Source organism: Calliopsis andreniformis, chromosome 2 (genome assembly GCF_051401765.1).
Source record: "Calliopsis andreniformis isolate RMS-2024a chromosome 2, iyCalAndr_principal, whole genome shotgun sequence".
Classification (NCBI taxonomy): domain Eukaryota; kingdom Metazoa; phylum Arthropoda; class Insecta; order Hymenoptera; family Andrenidae; genus Calliopsis; species Calliopsis andreniformis.
The window spans coordinates 12,351,201-12,372,055 of NC_135063.1; the positions used below are offsets into that span (position 1 = coordinate 12,351,201).

The 20,855-nt window shown below is 36.3% G+C and overlaps 2 protein-coding genes across 3 annotated transcripts; one reads left to right on the forward strand and one right to left on the reverse strand.

Moving 5' to 3' along the window:
• Positions 1 to 223: 223 nt before the first annotated feature.
• On the reverse strand, positions 224 to 17,259 carry LOC143188225 (alpha-tubulin N-acetyltransferase). Its single transcript, XM_076392363.1, has 8 exons — positions 16,447 to 17,259; positions 10,322 to 10,471; positions 8,538 to 8,709; positions 4,858 to 4,999; positions 3,480 to 3,585; positions 3,323 to 3,410; positions 2,933 to 2,979; positions 224 to 1,499 (listed from the first exon to the last, which is right to left on the reverse strand). The coding sequence occupies exons 1-8, from the start codon at positions 16,548 to 16,550 to the stop codon at positions 1,217 to 1,219; spliced, it is 1,092 nt and encodes a 363-aa protein (XP_076248478.1). The 5' UTR covers positions 16,551 to 17,259; the 3' UTR covers positions 224 to 1,216.
• Positions 17,188 to 20,718, forward strand: LOC143188223 (suppressor APC domain-containing protein 2). Of its 2 annotated transcripts, XM_076392361.1 has the most exons (6): positions 17,188 to 17,327; positions 17,729 to 19,082; positions 19,314 to 19,460; positions 19,535 to 19,747; positions 19,811 to 19,953; positions 20,033 to 20,718. In XM_076392361.1, the coding sequence occupies exons 2-6, from the start codon at positions 18,240 to 18,242 to the stop codon at positions 20,037 to 20,039; spliced, it is 1,353 nt and encodes a 450-aa protein (XP_076248476.1). In that variant the 5' UTR covers positions 17,188 to 17,327; positions 17,729 to 18,239; the 3' UTR covers positions 20,040 to 20,718. The 2 variants fall into 2 exon arrangements, with proteins under 2 accessions (XP_076248476.1, XP_076248477.1); XM_076392362.1 differs by lacking the exon at positions 17,188 to 17,327 and having other exon boundaries at positions 17,386 to 19,082; positions 19,811 to 19,958.
• The last annotated feature ends 137 nt before the right edge of the window (positions 20,719 to 20,855 follow it).

The following is a 20,855-nucleotide window of genomic DNA, read 5'->3' on the forward strand; positions in this document are numbered from 1 at the left end:
CACTAATATTTTAGAGATATATATTTGGTAATCGGTATTTTATTGTGATTTTGTGTCAAACATTCGAAAGACCAATGTATAATAGTATTATAATTTTAAATACTACTGACTGTTGATGGAAAATATTGAAAACATTGTTTGACATACACAAACTATTTTTTATTAATCTATATGAACACAAATGGTTTATACCTGATAACTAAGTCACTAAACTGTAAAATAAACTGCAATATTTTATTTTTCACTGTTTTATTTCTTTGTTACGTAATATTACCCTTTTGACAACGACGATTCCACTTTTATGCTTGTCTAATATCTCGCCATTTCAAGTTCATTGGTTTCTATAAGTGTGATAATAGAAAGTACAAAATTTTCAAAGTCTGACAGATAAATTTACCATTTACGAAAACTATCTTTAGCTTTAACGAAATATTCGTCGGGATGAAATTGCGATGGAATTGCGGTTTACCAAAGGAACAGCAGGATTGATACGTTCATTTATATAATGAACTTATGTATCACTATACTTGCATATGAAAAACGTCTTGTACATCTTTGGACGCGTATAAAATTACAAGCCAGCTTATATACGAATTCTACACATCATATGTGTACTACAATTTGAGTTCATTTTTGTGTGTGCAAAATTACGATCTGAGAAGTAAAACAATCCAAAATAAGGTACATCCAATAGTTATATGCGAAAATAAACTGACAAAATTAATTACTTGGATGAATATTTTGTACCTACACATTTAATTTAATATTATGACTATAATTAAACATCAAAGAGAAAAAAAAATACTGACAACACAACATTCACATGATTTCACTTTACATTAAACAAAATCTAGCTTTTCAAATTGTAAATATTATGATTATCATATTAGAAAATTCCCACACTGCCTATCATTTGTGCAGTCTCATGATACATAAATTAAGTAAAGGTCACTAATACTGTCTGTTCATACTGTTGCTTGAACATAAACGAAAAAGAAGGTCTAGTTCTAACATACAGTTTTTTTGTCACTAAATTCTATCATAACGTACTTCAGTTTTTACTGTAATTTTTTTCATCACGAAATTTGTTAGTACTTATCTTCTCACAAATATTTTGTACACATAAGCAATTAATTTTCCAATGCAATGCCTTTGAGACTGTCAATAAATAAGAAATAATTGTCTTTAAAAAAAAAGTACATGTGTTTTAGTTCTTTTACCATAAAGGTGAATGGTAAAATTTAAGATCCAATCGACTGTGTTGATTAGTACCAGCTACTTCTTGACTACACGAGGGAGAAGGTTTCATATTCTTTTCAGGTTTCTCAGTTTCTCGTAAAATGGTAGCCAAAGGAGTCGGTTGATGGTCAGGCAAAGCAGGTGTTGGCACCGTAGACAATTCGCTTGTACGTTGTTTCTGTTCCTCTTCGGAATAAAGGCTTAATGACCGTGGCCTTTCTGGTCTAGACAGTGTAGCAGGCGGAGGACTCGAGTTTTCACTGAAAATGTAACTTCCCATGAAGTTGTAGTGGAAACATACTATGTAACAATAGCATGCATTCCGTGACTACAGTTCCGAATCTTGTACTATCACGTGTTAATTTACTGTGCTTCTCTGAAAAGATTCTATAAAAAATATTTGAAACTCAAGTTACTTTAAATAGAGAAGAAAATTAAAATAACAGTGATTTCCGCTTTTTATATTTCACCTTTTATTTTATACCTTTGCAATTGAAAAGTAAGATAATGCGATACACTTGTGATGTAACAGAAAGGACGTCATGCAGGGACCATAGCTTTTGCGAGTGACACAAATAAAATTACTTACTCTGTAAATAAGAGTAAAGGGAACGTGTTGCCAATATGCAGAGGATTTTGGGAATATTGAGCTTGTGCTTTCAAGGGACTTGGGTTCACTTAATATCTGTCAATGAAAAGGAAATAAATATAAGTCCATGCTGGATGTTCAACGAAAATCTTTTACTAGTATGCACAGGTGCGAATGACTGTTGAAAATAATCGTATGTATGTCAAAATAAATAAATACAATGTACATATACACATACATGCGCAAATTAATATAATGAAAAATATGGATTTCCGTAAATCAAGTGTCTGTGCGTCAAAAAAATGTAGTGGAAACTAAGTAACATTTGAACTTTAAATTGTCTTATCTAAAAATCGAACCCTTTGTAGCGTGTATTATAAATTGATTAGTATGTACATATACTTTCAAAGATTTTTTTAAATTATCTTTATAAATTTTTACAATACATCGACTCACAATAGACGTTGCAAAGGGGTCTCAGTTTTATATTTACAATATTTTAACTATCGAGTATTGCTTTATGTTCACTGAACAACACAGTTCGACATCTTTAAATACAATACACAATCATGATACACTAAGAGACACGATCCATTTTCTTACACATAAATGGTTAAATAAATATTAAAATAAAAGGTACCGCTTCGATATCGAGATCTTAATAAATAATATAAAATAATTGCACAATAATTTTAAGTCGGTTAGACTCGTTTTGATAATTTTGATTTAAAACTCAAGCGTTTAAGTAACAGGATCGATTAAGAAATATTAGACGCGCGTTAAAATGTGTTCCGGCAAGAGATAGCGTGCACACATTTAGCATAAAAATAATGAAAGCTGCTTTTACTTAGTATTAACATATTACTCGGCTTTCTTTAATCATTTAGCAATCAGTGTTTTAAAATTTTAATATATGATCGCTTCACTAGCCAGTTATATTTTGAATTCTAGGAATTAAGTGTTCTCACGAATTACCGTACATTCGAATTATTGGAGAACACTAGTAATAATTTATAATCATTTCTCTAAAATAGTTTAATTAATCTAAGCAGTTCACGAAATCGCTCAACGACCTGGATGATCACATCTTTCGATTTTACTCACCCAGTACGCTCGGCGGATGGACCAAGCACAGCAGTGTTATGGATTATCTAGAAAAAAGCGTTACTGCGTTTTTAGTTGCGTCACGCGATACCATAAGTGTTAGAGTACACGTTTTTATTTTGAAATACGTATTAGGTGATAAACTTTCTGATTTATATCAAAAATTTCAAGATAATAGATTAGTATACGTGTTATTTCCATTGATTATTTAGTATTCATTAAATCTATAATCTGACGAATGTTATTAAAAAAATATTTGAAATATTTCTTTTGAGAACAGTAGAGTTATTTGAATATACTATGCTCCAATTACTATGTATGGCACATTTTAATAGAAAGAGTTTTAGCATGCTTCTTGTACGTACTGATTCCCTATAATTCTGTACTTACATTCGCCATAGAACAAGGCGGTCGTGCTGCAGCGTATCTGCCGAACGAACTGCGTGTAACAGATGGAGGATACTGAATCCCATTCATACTGAAAATAAATGAATTTATTTAAACCAGTCACTTAGTCAAGTTCTGGACCATAATAATATCTACATACCTAGAATTACTTTTTCCAATATTATTGTGAACAGTGCTCTGTGCACCAAGATCAACTGTTGCTTTAGCTGGCAAGCTGTATCTGTTTGCCCTCACATCCTGGCGTTCTATAATATACAAAGAGCTATATCAGTAAATTAAAATTACAAGAAATTATATCCTAAACAAATCATATCTTATGTCTTATTTCATACAAACTCAAGAAATGATTATTAGTTCATTCATTAAAATAGAAACGTTCATTAATATAGGTTTATTGGTACAAAATAATTTCTGGTGAAGCACTTAAGTCCAGATCAATATTCTTCATTGATTTCTACTCAACTTTGAAGCAGACTCTACATGTTATGACTCAAAGCCATCAATTTGCCGCTGTATGGTAACCTCCGTCAAGAAAATTGGAACAGTTCATTTATAATCGACAGAAGACCAAGTTAGGGCGTGTATCGTTTAAGGACAGCTCTGTATCGATCAGGGAATCGCATAATAGGGCAGTTAATCGTGGATAGGATAGCATTGACCGCAATTTTATACTTCTGCAGGTAAGAATCACCGATTTAGGGCAACGTGAACGAAGGACGCGATTATAAGACGAGCTGACCTTCGCTCCACCTTTCTTGTACCTCGAACTTAAAACCAGACCGACAGTGGGTTCACAGACAACCTTGTAGTTTTACAGGAAACACCTTGAAACCCAGACAGACGTGTCCGATTTCGTTCAATTTTCGGATTTCTTTATCCACTGCTTTCATTGTGCAAAAGAGAACGTCTGCTTTTTATAACACCACCTTTTCGATACACATTTAATGAACGGATTATTAATGCGCTATGTTGCATGCAAACGAATGGTAATTGCTTATAGGCAGATGGAGATGCATAGTGATTATGGACAGATGGAATTAAATGAAAGTTGCACGTGTCTTGTTCCAATACGCTCTAAAAGATAATAGCACTTTCTCTAAAAATGCTGCTTCCGACTCCTTTCAATATACAAATCTGCTCAAAGCTCGATAGCTCAGTTAGTTTGAATATGTTTAAAGTCGTGACTGAATTTAAGTAAATCTATTTACATAAGAGAAAATTGCAGCGTTGTCGCTAACAAACGCAACCATGGATACCTTCACGAGCAACCAATTAGAGAGAGAATTGTTTAACGAGCTATACTCTTCAAACTTTGTTTCCCTATGCTTGAGCTGGAGAAACGTAGCCCAAAGCTTAAGCGATTTACGATGTAGCGAGAACGAAGGTCTTCTATTCTTTCGTTTCATTCTCACAAACTTTTTATAATTAATTGTGCTTCCTTAACGCCGAGGCCCTCTGTTACGAATTATAATTAAATCGTGCAATTCTTTCAAATCTTATCGAAATAGAAGACTCACCGTCATCGAAGAATCCCTGAAAGACGACGAACTTATTATTCTGTGGGATTATTTTCGAGAGACCGTAGTACTTGTCCAGAAAGGCTAAGAACTTCTCTGAAGGTCTATCGATCGCCAGTTTCACAGGCCTAATATTTTCTTCCTGGAAATTAAAAAGAAATATTATCAACGTTGATAAGATTGCCATCGAAATAAGTTCGCGTGAAAAAGGAACAAGCTTCATACAGAAATAAGATTCAGGAATCAGGATTTTTATACTGTTGTAAAGCCAGCTGTAAATGTACACTGTCGAGACAAACAGTTTGAACGAGTTCAGTCACCTTTTCTATTACCTTCGACCGTAACACCCACGCGTAACGACCTTTGGTCACGCTCCTATTTAAGATCCTTCACTAATTTGCCACCGTAGGCTGCTCTTTCTTATCGAGTAGTAGTCACGAAATCGACTTCTTACGCGTAAGCACTTTTCCCAGCACGAAATGTTTCCAGTGACCTCCCTTCGCATTCACGCTAATCTTTCAATGTAAATTATTCATGACTTGAAATTAACAATACTACTAATAAAACCTATACGTACTATATGCTCCTTGAACCAGATGGAAACTCTAGAACATTTCTTGTGTTATTGCCCTGCCTATTTACTATTAAGAGCACTCTATCTGGGGGATGGACTGGAATTTCTGGAAACTTTTTGTAATTACCAACCAGAAGATATCAGAAACCTGTTTCTATATATCTCAAGCACGCTTAAACTAAGATCGTCTTTTATCAGTGGCTAAACTCAGAGTTCTAACACCATGATATATATTTCCTGATATATTTTATTTCATTGCATGCATGTTTGATTATATTGTCACAGATTCTAAATTGTTCTGTGATACAATAAAAAAACACCTAATAAATATTAATGGTTTGGCACTGTTCAGAATATTTACAAAATTCTACGTTTTACAAATTTCACACAAAAAAATTTGTTGTGAAACCAGCCCTCTAATTCATATTATACTCCTTAAGCAGCATAAAAATTGGAAGCAACAGATGTTAAATGGAACCACGTTCAATAAAAGACAGTTATGTGTACAGTTACCAAGGGAATTGGTGATTAGAAGATTGTACCCACAGTATGCAATTTTGATTCATAACACTCGATTCTCTGTCATTAATACCAAAACGAGGAATGCCAGAGCTTTCACAAAGAACAAGAGAAAATGAATATTGATCGCGCAAGAAGTCGGCTGAAAAGAAATCGAAAAAGCTAGCCATTATTCTTCCTAAAGTCTGGCTTTGTGCTCGGCTCGTACACGTTCCGGTTTGTGCCATTCCCATTGCACAGAAAAATAAGAAATCCTTCATTTAGACTGGCAGTTGTAACGGTACTGAAAATAACATGATTCTGATATCGTTCTGACTGACGTACTTTCATATTCTACCGAAACGGATGGGAAAATTGAAATACTTAAATAATTTCTACTTTCAGCCCACATTGAGGGATACAAAGGGAAATTAAGGCCACTTGTAATTGCTACGTGCACGCGTTAGGAAATGACTGTTGTTATAATTACACCACTACGGTGATAAAAAGATAAAATCGATGCAACACGTAGATGAATACTTTAAGAATATTTTAACAATTGAGTTGGGTACCCAAAAAAATGATATATAATCAGTGAAATAATTTTTTTTAATGAGCACTGAACTTGTGGAAAAAACATATCTTTTGGGCGATGCATTTATAATGTTCTAAATTTTTCAAATGAGTTACATTAAAAGGAAACTATACTTCTACTTTTCTTCAGTTCTCAGCAAAAAATTGTTTCTTCATTTTATCATTTATTAAATATGTATTTTCCAAAAAATGATCTCAACATCACTATTATTATTAATAATTATTTCATGATTAATAGGTATTAGATTAATCACAGCCTTTCATTGCAACAGCTTCAATCTTGTTATTCAATTAATTACAATTATCATTACTAATTATTCAGCCATTAGCAATCACTGATTGCTGACTTAATTTCACGTTAATATGTGTCATTAATCACACTACGTTTTAACACGTTTAGATTAAAAAATACTGAAGAAAGGAATCCATGCTCAGGCCGTAGTTCGTATCCTACATCTTTTTTCTTCGCTCTGATATGGTCGGCGCACTTTTGTCAGAATCACCGCAAGTGCTGTCGACTTAGCGACACGTGAATTCACCTGGTAGGCTCGTGCACGCTCTCATCTATTACGATTGCCAGCCTGCACCGGTACTTTTCCGTAATTAACGCTTATTAGGTCGTGCTTCACAACTGTTTACGTTGTCTACCATAAATGTGCGAACTGAACAAAGTTTTCCTGCGTTTCGTGAGAAATGATCATTTCTAAAAAGTTACGAGTCACTGTATTAATTTTCGAGTCCACGACACACGAGAGTGTTCGAACAGTAGGCTGAAACATTATCAAATAGATCGTTTACTATGAAAGTTGTGTAGGTTTGTTTTTTGGGAAAATTCAGAAAACTAATGATTTATATAAGTATAATTTAGAGTAAAAAATTGGTAATTTTGATTGAGGAAAAGTGAACTTATTCTACTGCTGAGTTATTCACAAGATTCAGTTGAACAAAGGAACACTGTAACGCAAGGTTCCCATTGAAGTAGTTCAAATCAAGATCACAGGGAAGCCTTCTGCTTTTACCCAGGAAGTAATCGTGATTCATTTACATCACAGACACGATTTCCATTCTGCGTGGGTGGGTAGCAGTTTCGTCCAAGAGGCGCGGGTTTTTAGCCGTGGAAGCAAATAATTTCTAGGCAATTCGTTCGTGCACTTCATGCTACATTCTCACGAGTGTTGTGTGCGATAAATAATCACATATAACTCGATAACATTTCCTTTTAAATCTGGGAATCAATTGCGTGGGTTGACTCTGTAAGCAACTTGTGTGGGTTAATAAATATTCTGTTATATAAATTGTAATTAAAAAATAATCAAAGACTGGGCTGGACTATTCAATATCGATGATGCAAAAATATCATTTGAGATTGTTATAAATTAATCCTACGCTAACCAATTGATACATGAAATCCTTCCTCCATCACATTCGCGAAGTTATCCCTGATTTTCCTGTAGGAATTAACAGTAGAGAGTAATTCTTACAGTATTTCTTTTTCTTAAGTACTTTAGGGAAAGGGTACTAGGAAACTTAGGAAAAGGTACTAGGTTACCTTCTTAATATGCTAGTACTAAGTAAGGTACTTTCCTAGTGCCATAATACTAGGGTACTTTCTTAGTGTCCTAATACTAGGGTACTTCCCTAGTATTAAAATACTAGGGTACCTTTAATACTAGTATTTTATACTAGGGTATCTTTAATACTAGTATTAAAATACTAGGGTACCTTTAATACTAGTATTAAAATACTAGGGTACCTTTAATACTAGTATTAAAATACTAGGGTACCTTTAATACTAGTATTAAACTACTAGGATACCTTTAATACTAGTATTAAAATACTAGGGTACCTTCCTAGTGTCTTAGTACTAGAGCACTTTCTTAGTGTCCCAATACTAGACTACTTTCCTACTGCTTTAATAATGGAGTACTTTCCTAATGTCTCAGTACTAGGGTACCTTTATTAAGGTACTCTTCTATTATCCCAGCGCTGAAATAAGTAACAGGGGATCACTTACAGAGAGCATGTGCTGATAAAGGATATTCCCAAGGCCCATGCGCTGCCGCGACTCGTGAACGTAGAAGTCCAGAACGCACCTGGGCTTCAGCTGATAATGGACCCCGTTCTCGTCGAACATGAACAGATTCTTCGACCCCGTCTTCAGCAGACCCACCACGCTGCCCAGTCCGCTGTAAAATCGTATACAGCACGGTTGTAATATTACGCGACGATGAATCACGACTCGCGGTCCAGCCGTTCTACGTTCTATGCGGTTGGACGTAGATAGAGTGGACGATGCCTCGGTGCATCTGCACACGGCTGAGTAACTCCGAGAGAACTTAATAACACGCTATGCTAACTGGATCACGTTCGTCATCGAATCGTTCTTGTTTTTAGTAATAGACCCCTTCCTATTACTGTTCGAATTCTATCCTGTCACTCTGCTAGTTCCTGCTCGAGAACCATGGAATGCGAAACGACTTCCGAATTTAGGTGGAACTGACTCACTGGGATCATCTTTGACAGAGTGCAGTGGCTTCTGGTTGCCTATATAGGAATTTGGTTTCCTGAGACTAGTTTACAGGTGGATCTGCGATCTTGAGTAGATAAAAACGAAGCCAAAAACTGTTCTCGGTGACTGGCGATACTTGGAACACTGATTAGGCCAAATGGATTACAGATTTTCACGTGTGAGCCACGCTATCTGGCTTCTTGATCTATCAACACTATCCAAGATCGACCGTTATAATGCACCGTGTAAACGGACGCAGTAGTCTCTTATCTTGCATAAATCTGTGTAGTCACGAAGACGCCTACTCCAAGCAATTAATTACCTGTATCGTAATAGAATTTAATGACGCCAGTGTCTGCGTCTGTATAGGGCAAACATTACTCTAGAACGTGTAGATACTAGATACACTGTATTAATTCTTTTAGAAGGGTCTTTGGCAACCAGAAAGTCCCCATTGTTTAGGAACTTTGCAAACTTGTTGGAGACATTGAAAAAGCACTGAACAATTTTTTCATAGCTACTATAGTTTTAAAGACATATCTATAGATAAATAGAGAAACACTTATCCACCTCTAAGAGATGTTTTCACCCTGAAGAATCGAACTGTGGCTAGGCATAAAAATTGCTCAATAATAAAATCAGAATTTTCGTGTTGCCAAAGTTCCCTTATTATGCAGTTCCCTCATAAGGCAGCTCTGGATAAGAAGCAACTAATGTAAACACAGATACTCGAGGGTCATTTACATCTCTCGCGGTAGGATTCTGCGAGGATAGGAAAACCGAGACTTTCTGCAGCCGAGGCGACACCAGACACGACATATCGATCCACCCGACCATTTTGCACGCTACGAAACCCCTTATCCTGGGAAATACAGCTTCCTTTCCGCTCGCTGCTCGGCTTCGGGTTACATTTTTTAAGAGGGACCGCTGCCAGTTCACAGCCGCTCACTCACGCTTTTGTTTCGATTAAATCGAGCATGTCACTCGAGTACCAATGCTCTGAAGAATTCTTTTGGGGTGTGAAGAACAGATTATACCATTCCATGTGCTTGATTTAGGCTTGAATTTTTTTTCAAGTGAGCTTTCAGAGGAAGTCAACTAATGTCCAATGCTACAGTTCCTGGAGAAATTTTTTAAATAATTGGGTCAAACACTGAGTTAACTAGGACTAGTTTAGATCTAGTTATTGGTTATAGCTTAGAAGAAATAATAGTCTTGATAAATTATTTTACTGTAAAATTCCTTATTGTTAGTTATGAGTATTTATCAGTGTCAAAACTTGAACTCACTTATTAGCTTCGTTATCCACCAGTAAATAAACTATATGGTCCGTGTCTCGCAGTTTTAGGGAGCTGGTTATTGGCTTGTTCAGACCTTGGGCCCTTGCTGAAGCCTCGCCCATGTCGTCCAGAATTCTGCTCAGCTGCCTCTGACATTCGCTGTAACAAAAAATTTCTTTTTTATTCATTCGCCCCTTTTTTTCTTCACTTCTCATTTTAAGTGCTTCTACCAGTGGCAAGTTTTTCTGCTATAAATTTTTACAACTGTTCACAAAATATTCATAGCGAAGTTTGAGGGCAGACCATCAACAGTTTGACCTCGATCAGACTGTCATTTATTAGCGCTGTCGTAAGCTTCTGTGAGCTGCGGTTTACTACTTAAATAGCACGAAACAACTGCTCCACTTTCGGCCCTCTCCTTTTTCCACTTTTTCCTTGTAATCGATTTACTTTGTCATCGCTTTTTAGAGAAATACGTAAGCACTAGGCTTCAGAGCCTTTAGAAATAAGACTGACAAACTTCCTTTAAAGGATCAAGTCCTTTTTCATTACTCAGATAAGATTTTTCCAAACACATCAAGCATGAAAATATTAGAAACATTATAATTTTTATATTATGCTTTAGATACCAAAATTTTAATTTTTTGCCAATGAAATTGATCTACTTCTTAATCTATATTGTACTACCTATTTTAAGAGCAACAGATATTCTTTTTTATTATTATTTTGGACTAGCACTGTTCTTCAACTCACTAGATTCAATTATTACAACATTTCTAAATGGATTACAGGAAACTAAGATTTAATTTTTGTCCTCAAACCTTCACTCAACCCACTCTGCACCAAACACAATCTGTTTTTTTCCAAACAATAATTCCATAAATCGGTCGCACAATCCGATTATGCATCGACGCTCCGAAATTAGCGTCTGACTCATGTCAGCTTCAGAGTCTAGCGTATTTTCTCGTTCCGCATACCTGAGGTCTTGAAGACGAGAATTGAGTAAAGAATAGTCGACGCAGGTAACATATCGATTGTCACGAGCTAGACACTTTGAAATGGAAATAGGCAATTCTTCGTGTCCAGCCACCACGATCAGCTCTTTCGATTCTGGCCACGCGACCACACGTGCCTGCTAGTGAAAACGTGAACATGCAGCTGGTAGCACCTGAGTTTAAGCCAGATGCTATCAGTCGGAGCACAAAACGTGAAAAACAATATTGTTTATTGGCTGGCGATTTATCTGATATTAGAAACGAGAATGATTAACAGCAATCTGATAGGTAGAAAGTTTCTATAATACAATCGTAGTTTAGAACCATACCACTCACTTCGTGGTACACTTTGGATTCTAACTCCTTTGCTCCTAGCTGTACAGCTTCACGTCACATATTATAGCAAATCCATAGGGTGAGCCGAGGTTTTTCCCTTGTTTTAGATCTATTTCGCTATACTATGAAACAAATTTGCTATAATATGTAACGTGAGTCACATGAGATGACAGTAATGTATTTGCATCCTAAGAGTTTCTTCAGTTTCTTCAGTTTTTTCAGTGGAGTCATAGTTTTACGTTTACTCTCTCTTTCTAATAGAAATTATTACTTGGAAAACACTTTAGTTTGGGATAACTAGGATCGATCATTGCGCTGTTGGTTGGTATGTTAGGAGATTCGACCTGATTCTGGAACTGGAATCGAGCCAGTAGGCTACTTTGCAATGCAAATCGCGATGGATTAACTTAACGTCGGAATGTTAGCAAAGGACATTGAAACAGTGGCGAAGGATGATGGATCATTGAGCGCCACGTGAGCGTTTCGATTCTAAAGGACACTTCGTTTGTCACGAGATGTGCAATACTATATCTTTACTATTATGGTAATAAAACAGCATGTAATTCAAGAACTATCCGTTTCCAGACGTGAGTCCACATGAATTATTTTCATTGCCTAGGTATGTAGGATCTATCCAAAAATGTCCCACGTTTGGAAACGCCCTGTATACAAGCTGTAAGAATTTTAAGAAACTGAAACTGTATAAGCAATTTTCACTCGATGTGATAAACGAAAAAATGAATTCTTATCAAAAGTGCAAAATACCGCAGATTTAAAAGCGCTGCTAACGTTTTATCAGCGATATTTTATCGTGTCGACTGCGAACGTTCGAACTTGCGTTAATTAGGTTTGATTTAAGAACTCGAATCTCGAGCACTGCTAAGGGGCAATAAAATGAAAAACTCACGGGGTAATTCGATCAATGAGAAATAAGAGAGACTCGAGAGAATATTTCGAGTTTCACGCTGCTTTCACGAGGAAAGGAAAATATTCCTGAATGCGTAAATGCATGGAAAATGCAAATAATCGCAATGGTGAAATTATTAAACTTGTTATCTAAGATATCCATAAATTTCTCTGCGAAAATCGTTCTTGACTGTTCCTTAGTTCCTTTCATTACATGCCTGGCTTCGATCGAAAACTAAAAAATTATAAAATCAATTTGCTATTGTACATTATATAGCAGGACATTACCATTTTTTATGAAGCAATTAGAAACGATTACAAGTGGCTACTTGCTGGTATACATACGCTTAGCTTTAACAATGCAGTCGAGATTTAAATTAGCACACTTAATGTATCCTGCGATAGTAGGGGAGATCGTTGCATGTACTTAGGTATATTCTACGTGGTAGCCCCATAGTTTACGTGGATCGTGTTCTACTAAATTACAGAGAGAGAAATCGTTGTTCAATTTCCGGTCCAAGCCATTTTAACCTGCATGCTATTAAATTAACTATGAAATATCATAGAATAGTTTCGCTGAAAATTATCAAGCATTATATACTAAAATTAAAAAAAGAAGAGAATAAAAAATGACTGGTAGTCGTAAAAAATTTTTTTAATATTGAGAACTTTTTTACTATTGATGAACAAAATATCTATTCCTGTTCCAGAAAAATTGTTTCGTTATATTTTATAAGTTTCATTTACATTAGAATCTTTTTTCTCTATTTCGAACGGAACTTTTATAACCTGAAAACTTTTTTAGAAAAGTTCTAATGGTCTATCTTTTAGACATAACCTATCAAAAAGTCTCCTCGCTGTTTCGATTGCTTTCATGATCCACTGTGCCTCGTAATGAAACTCTATACTGTGCATTAAACTATATCCACCGTGAAATGCGTATCATGAAGGGGAAAGGTGATAATCATTGACTGTATCGTCGCAATCAGCAGGGGAACAGGGCGAACAACCGCGGCACAATTTCATCATAGACTTCCGCGAACGAGTCATCGCTCGAGAATTTACAAACGTTCAAAGTTACGAAACCTATACACCCTAATTCAACTTCAAATGTTCTAAAATTGCAGCTATAATCGAAAACAAACTTATTATAAAAAGAATTATTTTTATATTCTTAGTTCCTTCGTTCTTTTTTAGTTTTTTTTTAATTCCCTAGCTTCTTAGTCCTTAGCCTTAATCATAATTCGTATATTGTATGCTTTTTCTGCAATTGTAAAGAAAGGGTCAACTATGTTTAAACGAAAATAAAAATAAAAAAGGTTATGCCATCAAAGGCGAAATCTGGAGAAGCTCGCGAATGGGTCACTGCTATTTTTAAACGAAGTCCTTTGGCATTGAATTCGCGGTCGTGAAATTTTCAAGACGTACGAGAGAGGCATAGGACCAACTGCAATTTGTCTCCTAGTGCATTATTTTCAGCCGCCCACTCGCCCTCCACCGCCAGCCCACATTGAAAAAAGAGCAAGACGATCGATCGAGTTGCGCTTGGGTTTTTGTATTGAGATAATCGTCTCTTGCCTTGATGGTATCTCCAAGGCCTTAAGAATAAACAGAGCCTTATCTTCTACTGCTAGAAAAGGATCATATGACGCAAACTAGCCAATTTTAAGTGATGTCTAAAATATCGCTGCAACGAACAAAATTACAGAATTTGTAGAGTTTCATAAATTAACCATTAAGTGCTGAATCAATTAATGAAAACCATACGTAAAACTATCCAGTAACTTTTCTTCGTAGATATTCTTGGTGCTTCGTTAGGACTTCGTGAGTGGGTGCAAATCTGCTAGGAACGTAATCAGCAATGTGCATCGTGCTATTACGTAGACCCATTATTACGTTGACTAATGGAATGTTAGTTGCACTGAGCAACCTCGGATTTGAAATGATCAACAGCAGTAAAGGCGAATCAGAAGTTAACTGGCTGGTTTCCCGAAGTCAATACTCAGTACTGACTAAGCAAACGACCTCTCACACGGACACGCGTCAACGCTACGCATTTCGTGGCGATCGAAATGTATACATAAGTTTGTCCTTAACAGGTGCAACGCCACGCTCCATTAATCTAGAGATAGTTAAGAAATAATTGGTCACAGAGTTTCATTACAATCATTATATGCAAAATACGTAAAAAACTTTAGGTGTCTTTGTCTAACCTATACAGCTATGTCCAGCTGGATATTCATACTCTATATTATTCCTTAAAACTATTAGTATCAGTGCAAAAATTAAAATAGGAAAGATAACTTCATCCACTTTCTGCTTGGCGTTAAGACACACGATAACTAGAAGACAGACGTTTATGCAAATTCCTATTTTCTTAAATACAATTAGAGAAACGAAGCTTAACCCTTCCACATTTTTAACGAATCTGACTTGCGCACTTGTCATTACACTTTCACTGCCGATCACGCGCCAACGCGAGATGAGGCTTTTTCACAAGTAACCGATCACGCACCATCGCGTGATGGATCCATGTTCAGTGAACGGAAGCTGCGTGACTGGCAGTTTAAGGTACTTTTTCGTTCCAGATAGGCAGCGAAGATATCGCAACAGAAAATTGTGCGTAAAAGGGTTAACTTAACCGAAGATTCATTTCACCCTTTCGATATCACCTAAACTGCGCTTAACCTAAGTTGCAGTATTTTGCATATTTTTACCTGTTCATACGAATCGTGTATTTCTCATATTAAAATATCCCATAAATGCATAGAAATGAAGTCTAACAACACAATTCTCACGTTTACAGGTGTTGCAAAAATCGTGATCGTCGCATTGAATAGCAGCAAGGTATCCGCGCCACGCCAACGCGTGTGTCTGTTTCATTGACATTTACTTTCGCCATCGATTTACCGGTAATATCGGCCAGTGCGACAGTGTCAACGTGCCCGAGACGCGTCGTGCACAGTTTATTTACGTCGAAGGCAGAGGGAACCGATTATGTTCCAGGAAGTCGTCGAGACGCAAGAACAGCTTCGATTCACTGTACTCGGTGTCATCGGCGGCAAGTGAAAGTACAGTGCATGGTACACGTTACAATTTAACCTTGAAGATAACGATCACGATAATTAACCTCTTACGGCAGATCTGCTCTTCTCGTTACCGTAACCGACACGAAGAATTCACGCGAACTCGATGTCCAATGGATTGGTCAACATTTATTTTCTGTTTGACGCACGCTTTTAGACCGAAGGAATCAATTGGTGTACGTGTTTCTCAGAGAATTCAATTTTAACTCTTAATAGTAGCAGCTTAAATAAGATAGATCATAGTTACTTAGATAGATACGTATTTTTCATACTGTATAAATGCATAGATATTTCAAAAGCGAGAGAACTCGAAACAGTGTGTTTCTTAAGAAGAGGTGAATCTTTTCATAGAAATAATTAAGTGCGAAAAATTCTGGATACGATTGGGTTCGTAAAATTCTGCTGAAAATTGTGAAAATATTGAATGGTACGTCTACAAGACTATTCTAAAGTAGATTTAAATATGTATCAGCCCAGCAGCACACGACATCTTTAAAAGGTCTTGAAGACGTCTATTTTACGTCTATTTTATGCTTGAACGTCTTGTAGACTTAATTTGGGCGGCTTTAAGAACGAATATTTTTTAAGACTTCTCTGTGCTACATGGGAGTGTATAAAAATAATTTTTTGCTCACAAATTCTAGCTGAAAAACACCTTAAAAGTTCCTTCTATATATTCCATCTAACTTTATCACAATACTTCCATATTTTTTGCTTATTTGGGTATACTTTACCCACGCACGCAAATATCCACAGTTTACAAATTCCATGAATTGATGAAAGATCGAAATGGTAATTAAGAGGTACTCACTGTAATTCGCGACGATCGCCTTTGAAGTCCTCAGGGACGAGGGTGTGCGTGACCTTGTTGATCTTCCTGGGTAACAGTTTATTTATATTGAACTTGAACTCCATCTCTACGAGCCCGCCCTATCCGTCTCGCGAATTTCCACGCGTGCCACGTTCGACGACCCGATCCTTAACCTTTCGACGCCCTTGTCACTTCGCCGTACCCAACTTTTTTTCGAAACTGTATCTCGGATTGTCCTGAATATGGCGGTCAATGGCATCCACCGAGGCAACTTCACTGCGCGTCTCCCGAGGGGAAGTCACGCTTCTCTGTTCTCTGGGAACAGAGGAGAGACGTATCGTTTCGCGTCAGGAAAACACGTCCAATCGTCTCGTCCGTTTGTTTCCCGAGCCTGTCACGTTTCTTGCGCGAGAATTCCCTCGCTATCACGTGGCCTTGCGCCGCTGCTTCTATTCTAGTTTCTAGATGTCACTTGCTCGGCGATGCCCGCACGCGCGAGACGATGTTCGCGAGTTTCCAATGTCGAGGCGACGATCAGTGTCTTCGAGACGGCGATGGACACCTTGCGCGAGGCATTTGGTTCCCTGAGAGAGTCAAGCGATCCGACTCGCTACGCGGCTCACAGCCGACTGATATCCATTGTTCTTGCGACGTCGCTTTTCTTCTGCCGCGAGCAAGGTTGCGCGAGAAGTTAGGCGACGTGAGGTGGTAGGTGACAGCTAACCGATACGATTGTGGAAGGTTTGATTTGGATCGTTGGTGATTCTTTGGTGAACGACACGGGCTGTGGGTATTGTTAGTGGTGAACGAGGAGTGATTTAAGACTGTCACGGAGTTTCACCTGACGAATCGCTGGAAGCCTCACGGATTACTGGCGAGCGGTACGTTCAATTTTTTCCTGAAAGCCGCGAGTCGCGCCGAAGTGCGCGCGCAGCTGAAGCTCCTCGAGCGTGACGACGTTCCAGCGCGCATGCGTCGAGACTCTTGGTTTTCTTAAAATAATCAGAAGAGTTTTGGGCGAGATAAGGTTATATTTGATAGTGAACGTAATGATTTTATATGTTTGCGGGGTCAAAAGTATGATATGAATAAAATGGAATTTTAATTAATCAGGCCTTGATTATCTTCATTTTTATTATTCAGTTGGAGAGGGGAATTCGAGCGATTGAAATTTAGAAAATAGAGCATCCCTTGAACTTCGAGCTTGATTTTAAGATTGTTAATACCTGTTCATTACAATTTTATTACCTGTCACTGTATACGTAATTAGTTTCCATTACAGATACCAGGTGTCGTAAGAGAAGGTAAAATACCGACAGAGTATTGTTGATACTGTCAATCCCTGTTAAAGACTGCCCTCTTCTGGAGACTCTTCTGCGTTTGTAGTAGTGTGGCACAAATTCTTTGAGCCGGTTGCACTTCGTAATCGTTCGACACACCTGTCCCATCTGTTGTGTTCACATTTAGTTGCATGTAATTAACGGTTCGAAGAGGTTAGTTGAAGAAGATTGTTGATTGTATTGACAAGGTATAGAAAGGGAAATATATATAAAAAGGTAGTTGACTTCGTTAATGAGAATTCGATTGATAATTTAATAACACGTATTAACAAATGTTAAGCAAAAGAAGGAACATTTGTCAGGTGAATGGAACAATGACTAATTCAGCGAGCGGTTCGTGAAAGAGATAGTGTTGTTGTATCTCTCACTGCTGAGGAAATAATGTATAAATTTAGAATATTTAAATGAATATATTGTGCCTTGATAATACTTTAATCATATTTGTATATAAACATGGCACAAATACAAATATCTGGCGCTGATGGATTACCAAAACATTTTGTTACTGCTATGCGTACACTCTTTGATATAATGGATGATCAAAATACTGGCTTTGTTAAGTTTTCTGATATTGAAGGCAGATGGCAAGATGATGGAACACAGGGTCTTCCGAAAGGTGTTTTAGATAGCCTTAAAAAAGTTACTCCACCCAATGGTTTATTGTCTTTTGAAAGATTTTGCACAGGTCTTAAGATTTGTTTGTTGCAAATTCAGGCTGAATCAGATTCTAAAAAACATGATGGTCAACCAAATAGACCACCATCTGCACCAATTCTTATCCCTGATAATCAAAATAAGACACAATGGACATCTCCAAATACTGCAACCATAAGGCCAAATAATGCCATATCTCAGCAACGTACCTTAAGTATGCCACAATTATTAGCAGGACGTAAAGATGCTAATGCACAGTTAGAACTAATGGATGGAAGAAGTGGAGCTGAATCAAAACTAAATAAAGCTTATGGACCTCCAAAACCTCCTCGAACTGGTGCTGCATTAGAAGCTAGAACTATTACTTCTGACAGAAATTTTGATAAATCTGAAATTCGAACTGTACTACAAAACTGGCAAATGGGTTTATTAATGAATGATGATAAAGCTCTAGAAAAACGACGATTACCAACAAACTACAGAACAGATACTAGAACATTATTGAGATCAACTCGAGCATTGGGAGATGGTAAAGCAGTTGACTTGCAAAACAACCAAGTTGGTCTTCAATCTAAGAAGCCACTGAATCGACGTAGAGAGCCTAGACGTCATACCTTGCAGAATGGTATTGATTATAATATGGTAAAGATGTTTTCCTTTAGGATTCCCAACTAACAATTGGTGACTGGTTTGGAGTATGCATGAAATCTTTTGATTATTAATATAATAAATAACTATATGCTGTATATTAAATAATTCTAAGATAGCTTATGATAAAATATTATTTTATATGATATTGTTATAGATTACATAGTTGGGAAGCCTTTTTCAATTTTCATGAAATGAAACTAATGGAAATTATTTTGATTTTAGATGAAAAGAATGAAACAAATTGAGCAAGAAAAAGATGTATTACTGCAAGGACTAGCTGCAGTTGACAAAGCAAGGGAATGGTATTTGAAGCAAATCTCTGCCACACAAGAAAAAATCAAACATCTCGGACGTATGGGATCTCACGTGGTATCGAATTTTTTATTTTTACTTTATATAATTGATATAAAGCTGTTGTATTAACGATTTCTTTATTTCTTCAGGAACAGTGGACAGAAGCGCAGCAAGAACGTTTAGAATTACAAAGAGCAAGAGTGTTGGAAGTCAATAGACATCTGGCTGCATTGATAAGTAGCTGGGAACGTGGTGGTCTTCCACTTCACATGAATCTTGCATTTCTTAGCACTCCAACTTCTACACAACTTCAGCAAGATATGCTTTCCAGGCTAAAGCAACAGAATCATAGGCTAACAGAAGTAAGTTAAAAAAGAACTGTATAAAAAAAAAATGTATTCTACTAATTAACAATTCCACAACAGGAAGTTAGTAAAAAGAGTCAGCGGATAGCGTTACTGGAACAAGAAAAGGACAATTTGGTCAGAGAATTGTATAATAGACAAAGTGGTTTGGTTCAATCTCGACGAGCAACAATGATTCATGAACAACACGATCAAACGTTCATGTAAGGTACTAACAATAATTATTCCAATGTCTTTCCATTTAACACGAAATTATACTTGATCTATATATTCCCGTTTTAGAATATAAAAATTATCATGGAGGAAATCTGCCATTAAAGACATACATCACGAATTTTATACGAGATATCGATTATATATATGATAAAATCAAATGAAATCTAATAATCAAACTTCAGGTTAAGATTGTAAAGTACTTGTTAAATATTTGTACTACTAATACTCGAAGTTAGTTGCATAATGTAAACGAAGTGCCTTCAAATTGTCATAATCCGTCCAACAATCGAGAGATTATTATGCTCTTTTCAATAAATTATTAATTAGTAAACTTCCCTGACCCATTTTTTAATTCCATTACTAGCCTTGATATCATAATCTAATAAAATTCAGTGATTATTATATTGCATATTTGTAGCCGACTATCCTTATCTCATAAACAAAATCTTTGGTGAGAAAATTAAACAAATTGTGCATATTCAATGCTACGCGCTAGAGCTACTTCCGGAATTATGATCGTAGTGTCAAATGTTATCGAACTTTAAATTTGATAATACGCTTCTCTAATCATACGGCGTTGCTACCCATCTATGTCAAATTTGTCATTAAAATAAAAAAATTTAACTTATTAACAAAATACTAATTACTAATATTATACTAATTACAATATATTAAATCAATTAAATCTTTAATTATTTATTATTCCAAGAAACATTTTAAAAAATAAAAAAAGTAATACTTCTAACAGAGTTATTTAAAAAAATCAAGGCTGTAAGCAGAGTTGGTCATTATTCAAATTTTCTCATGTAAATTATCATCTCTGTTCAAATAATAAATTTGGTGAATAAAATATAATGTCTTGTTCTCATCTGTTATCTCTTATCCAAAT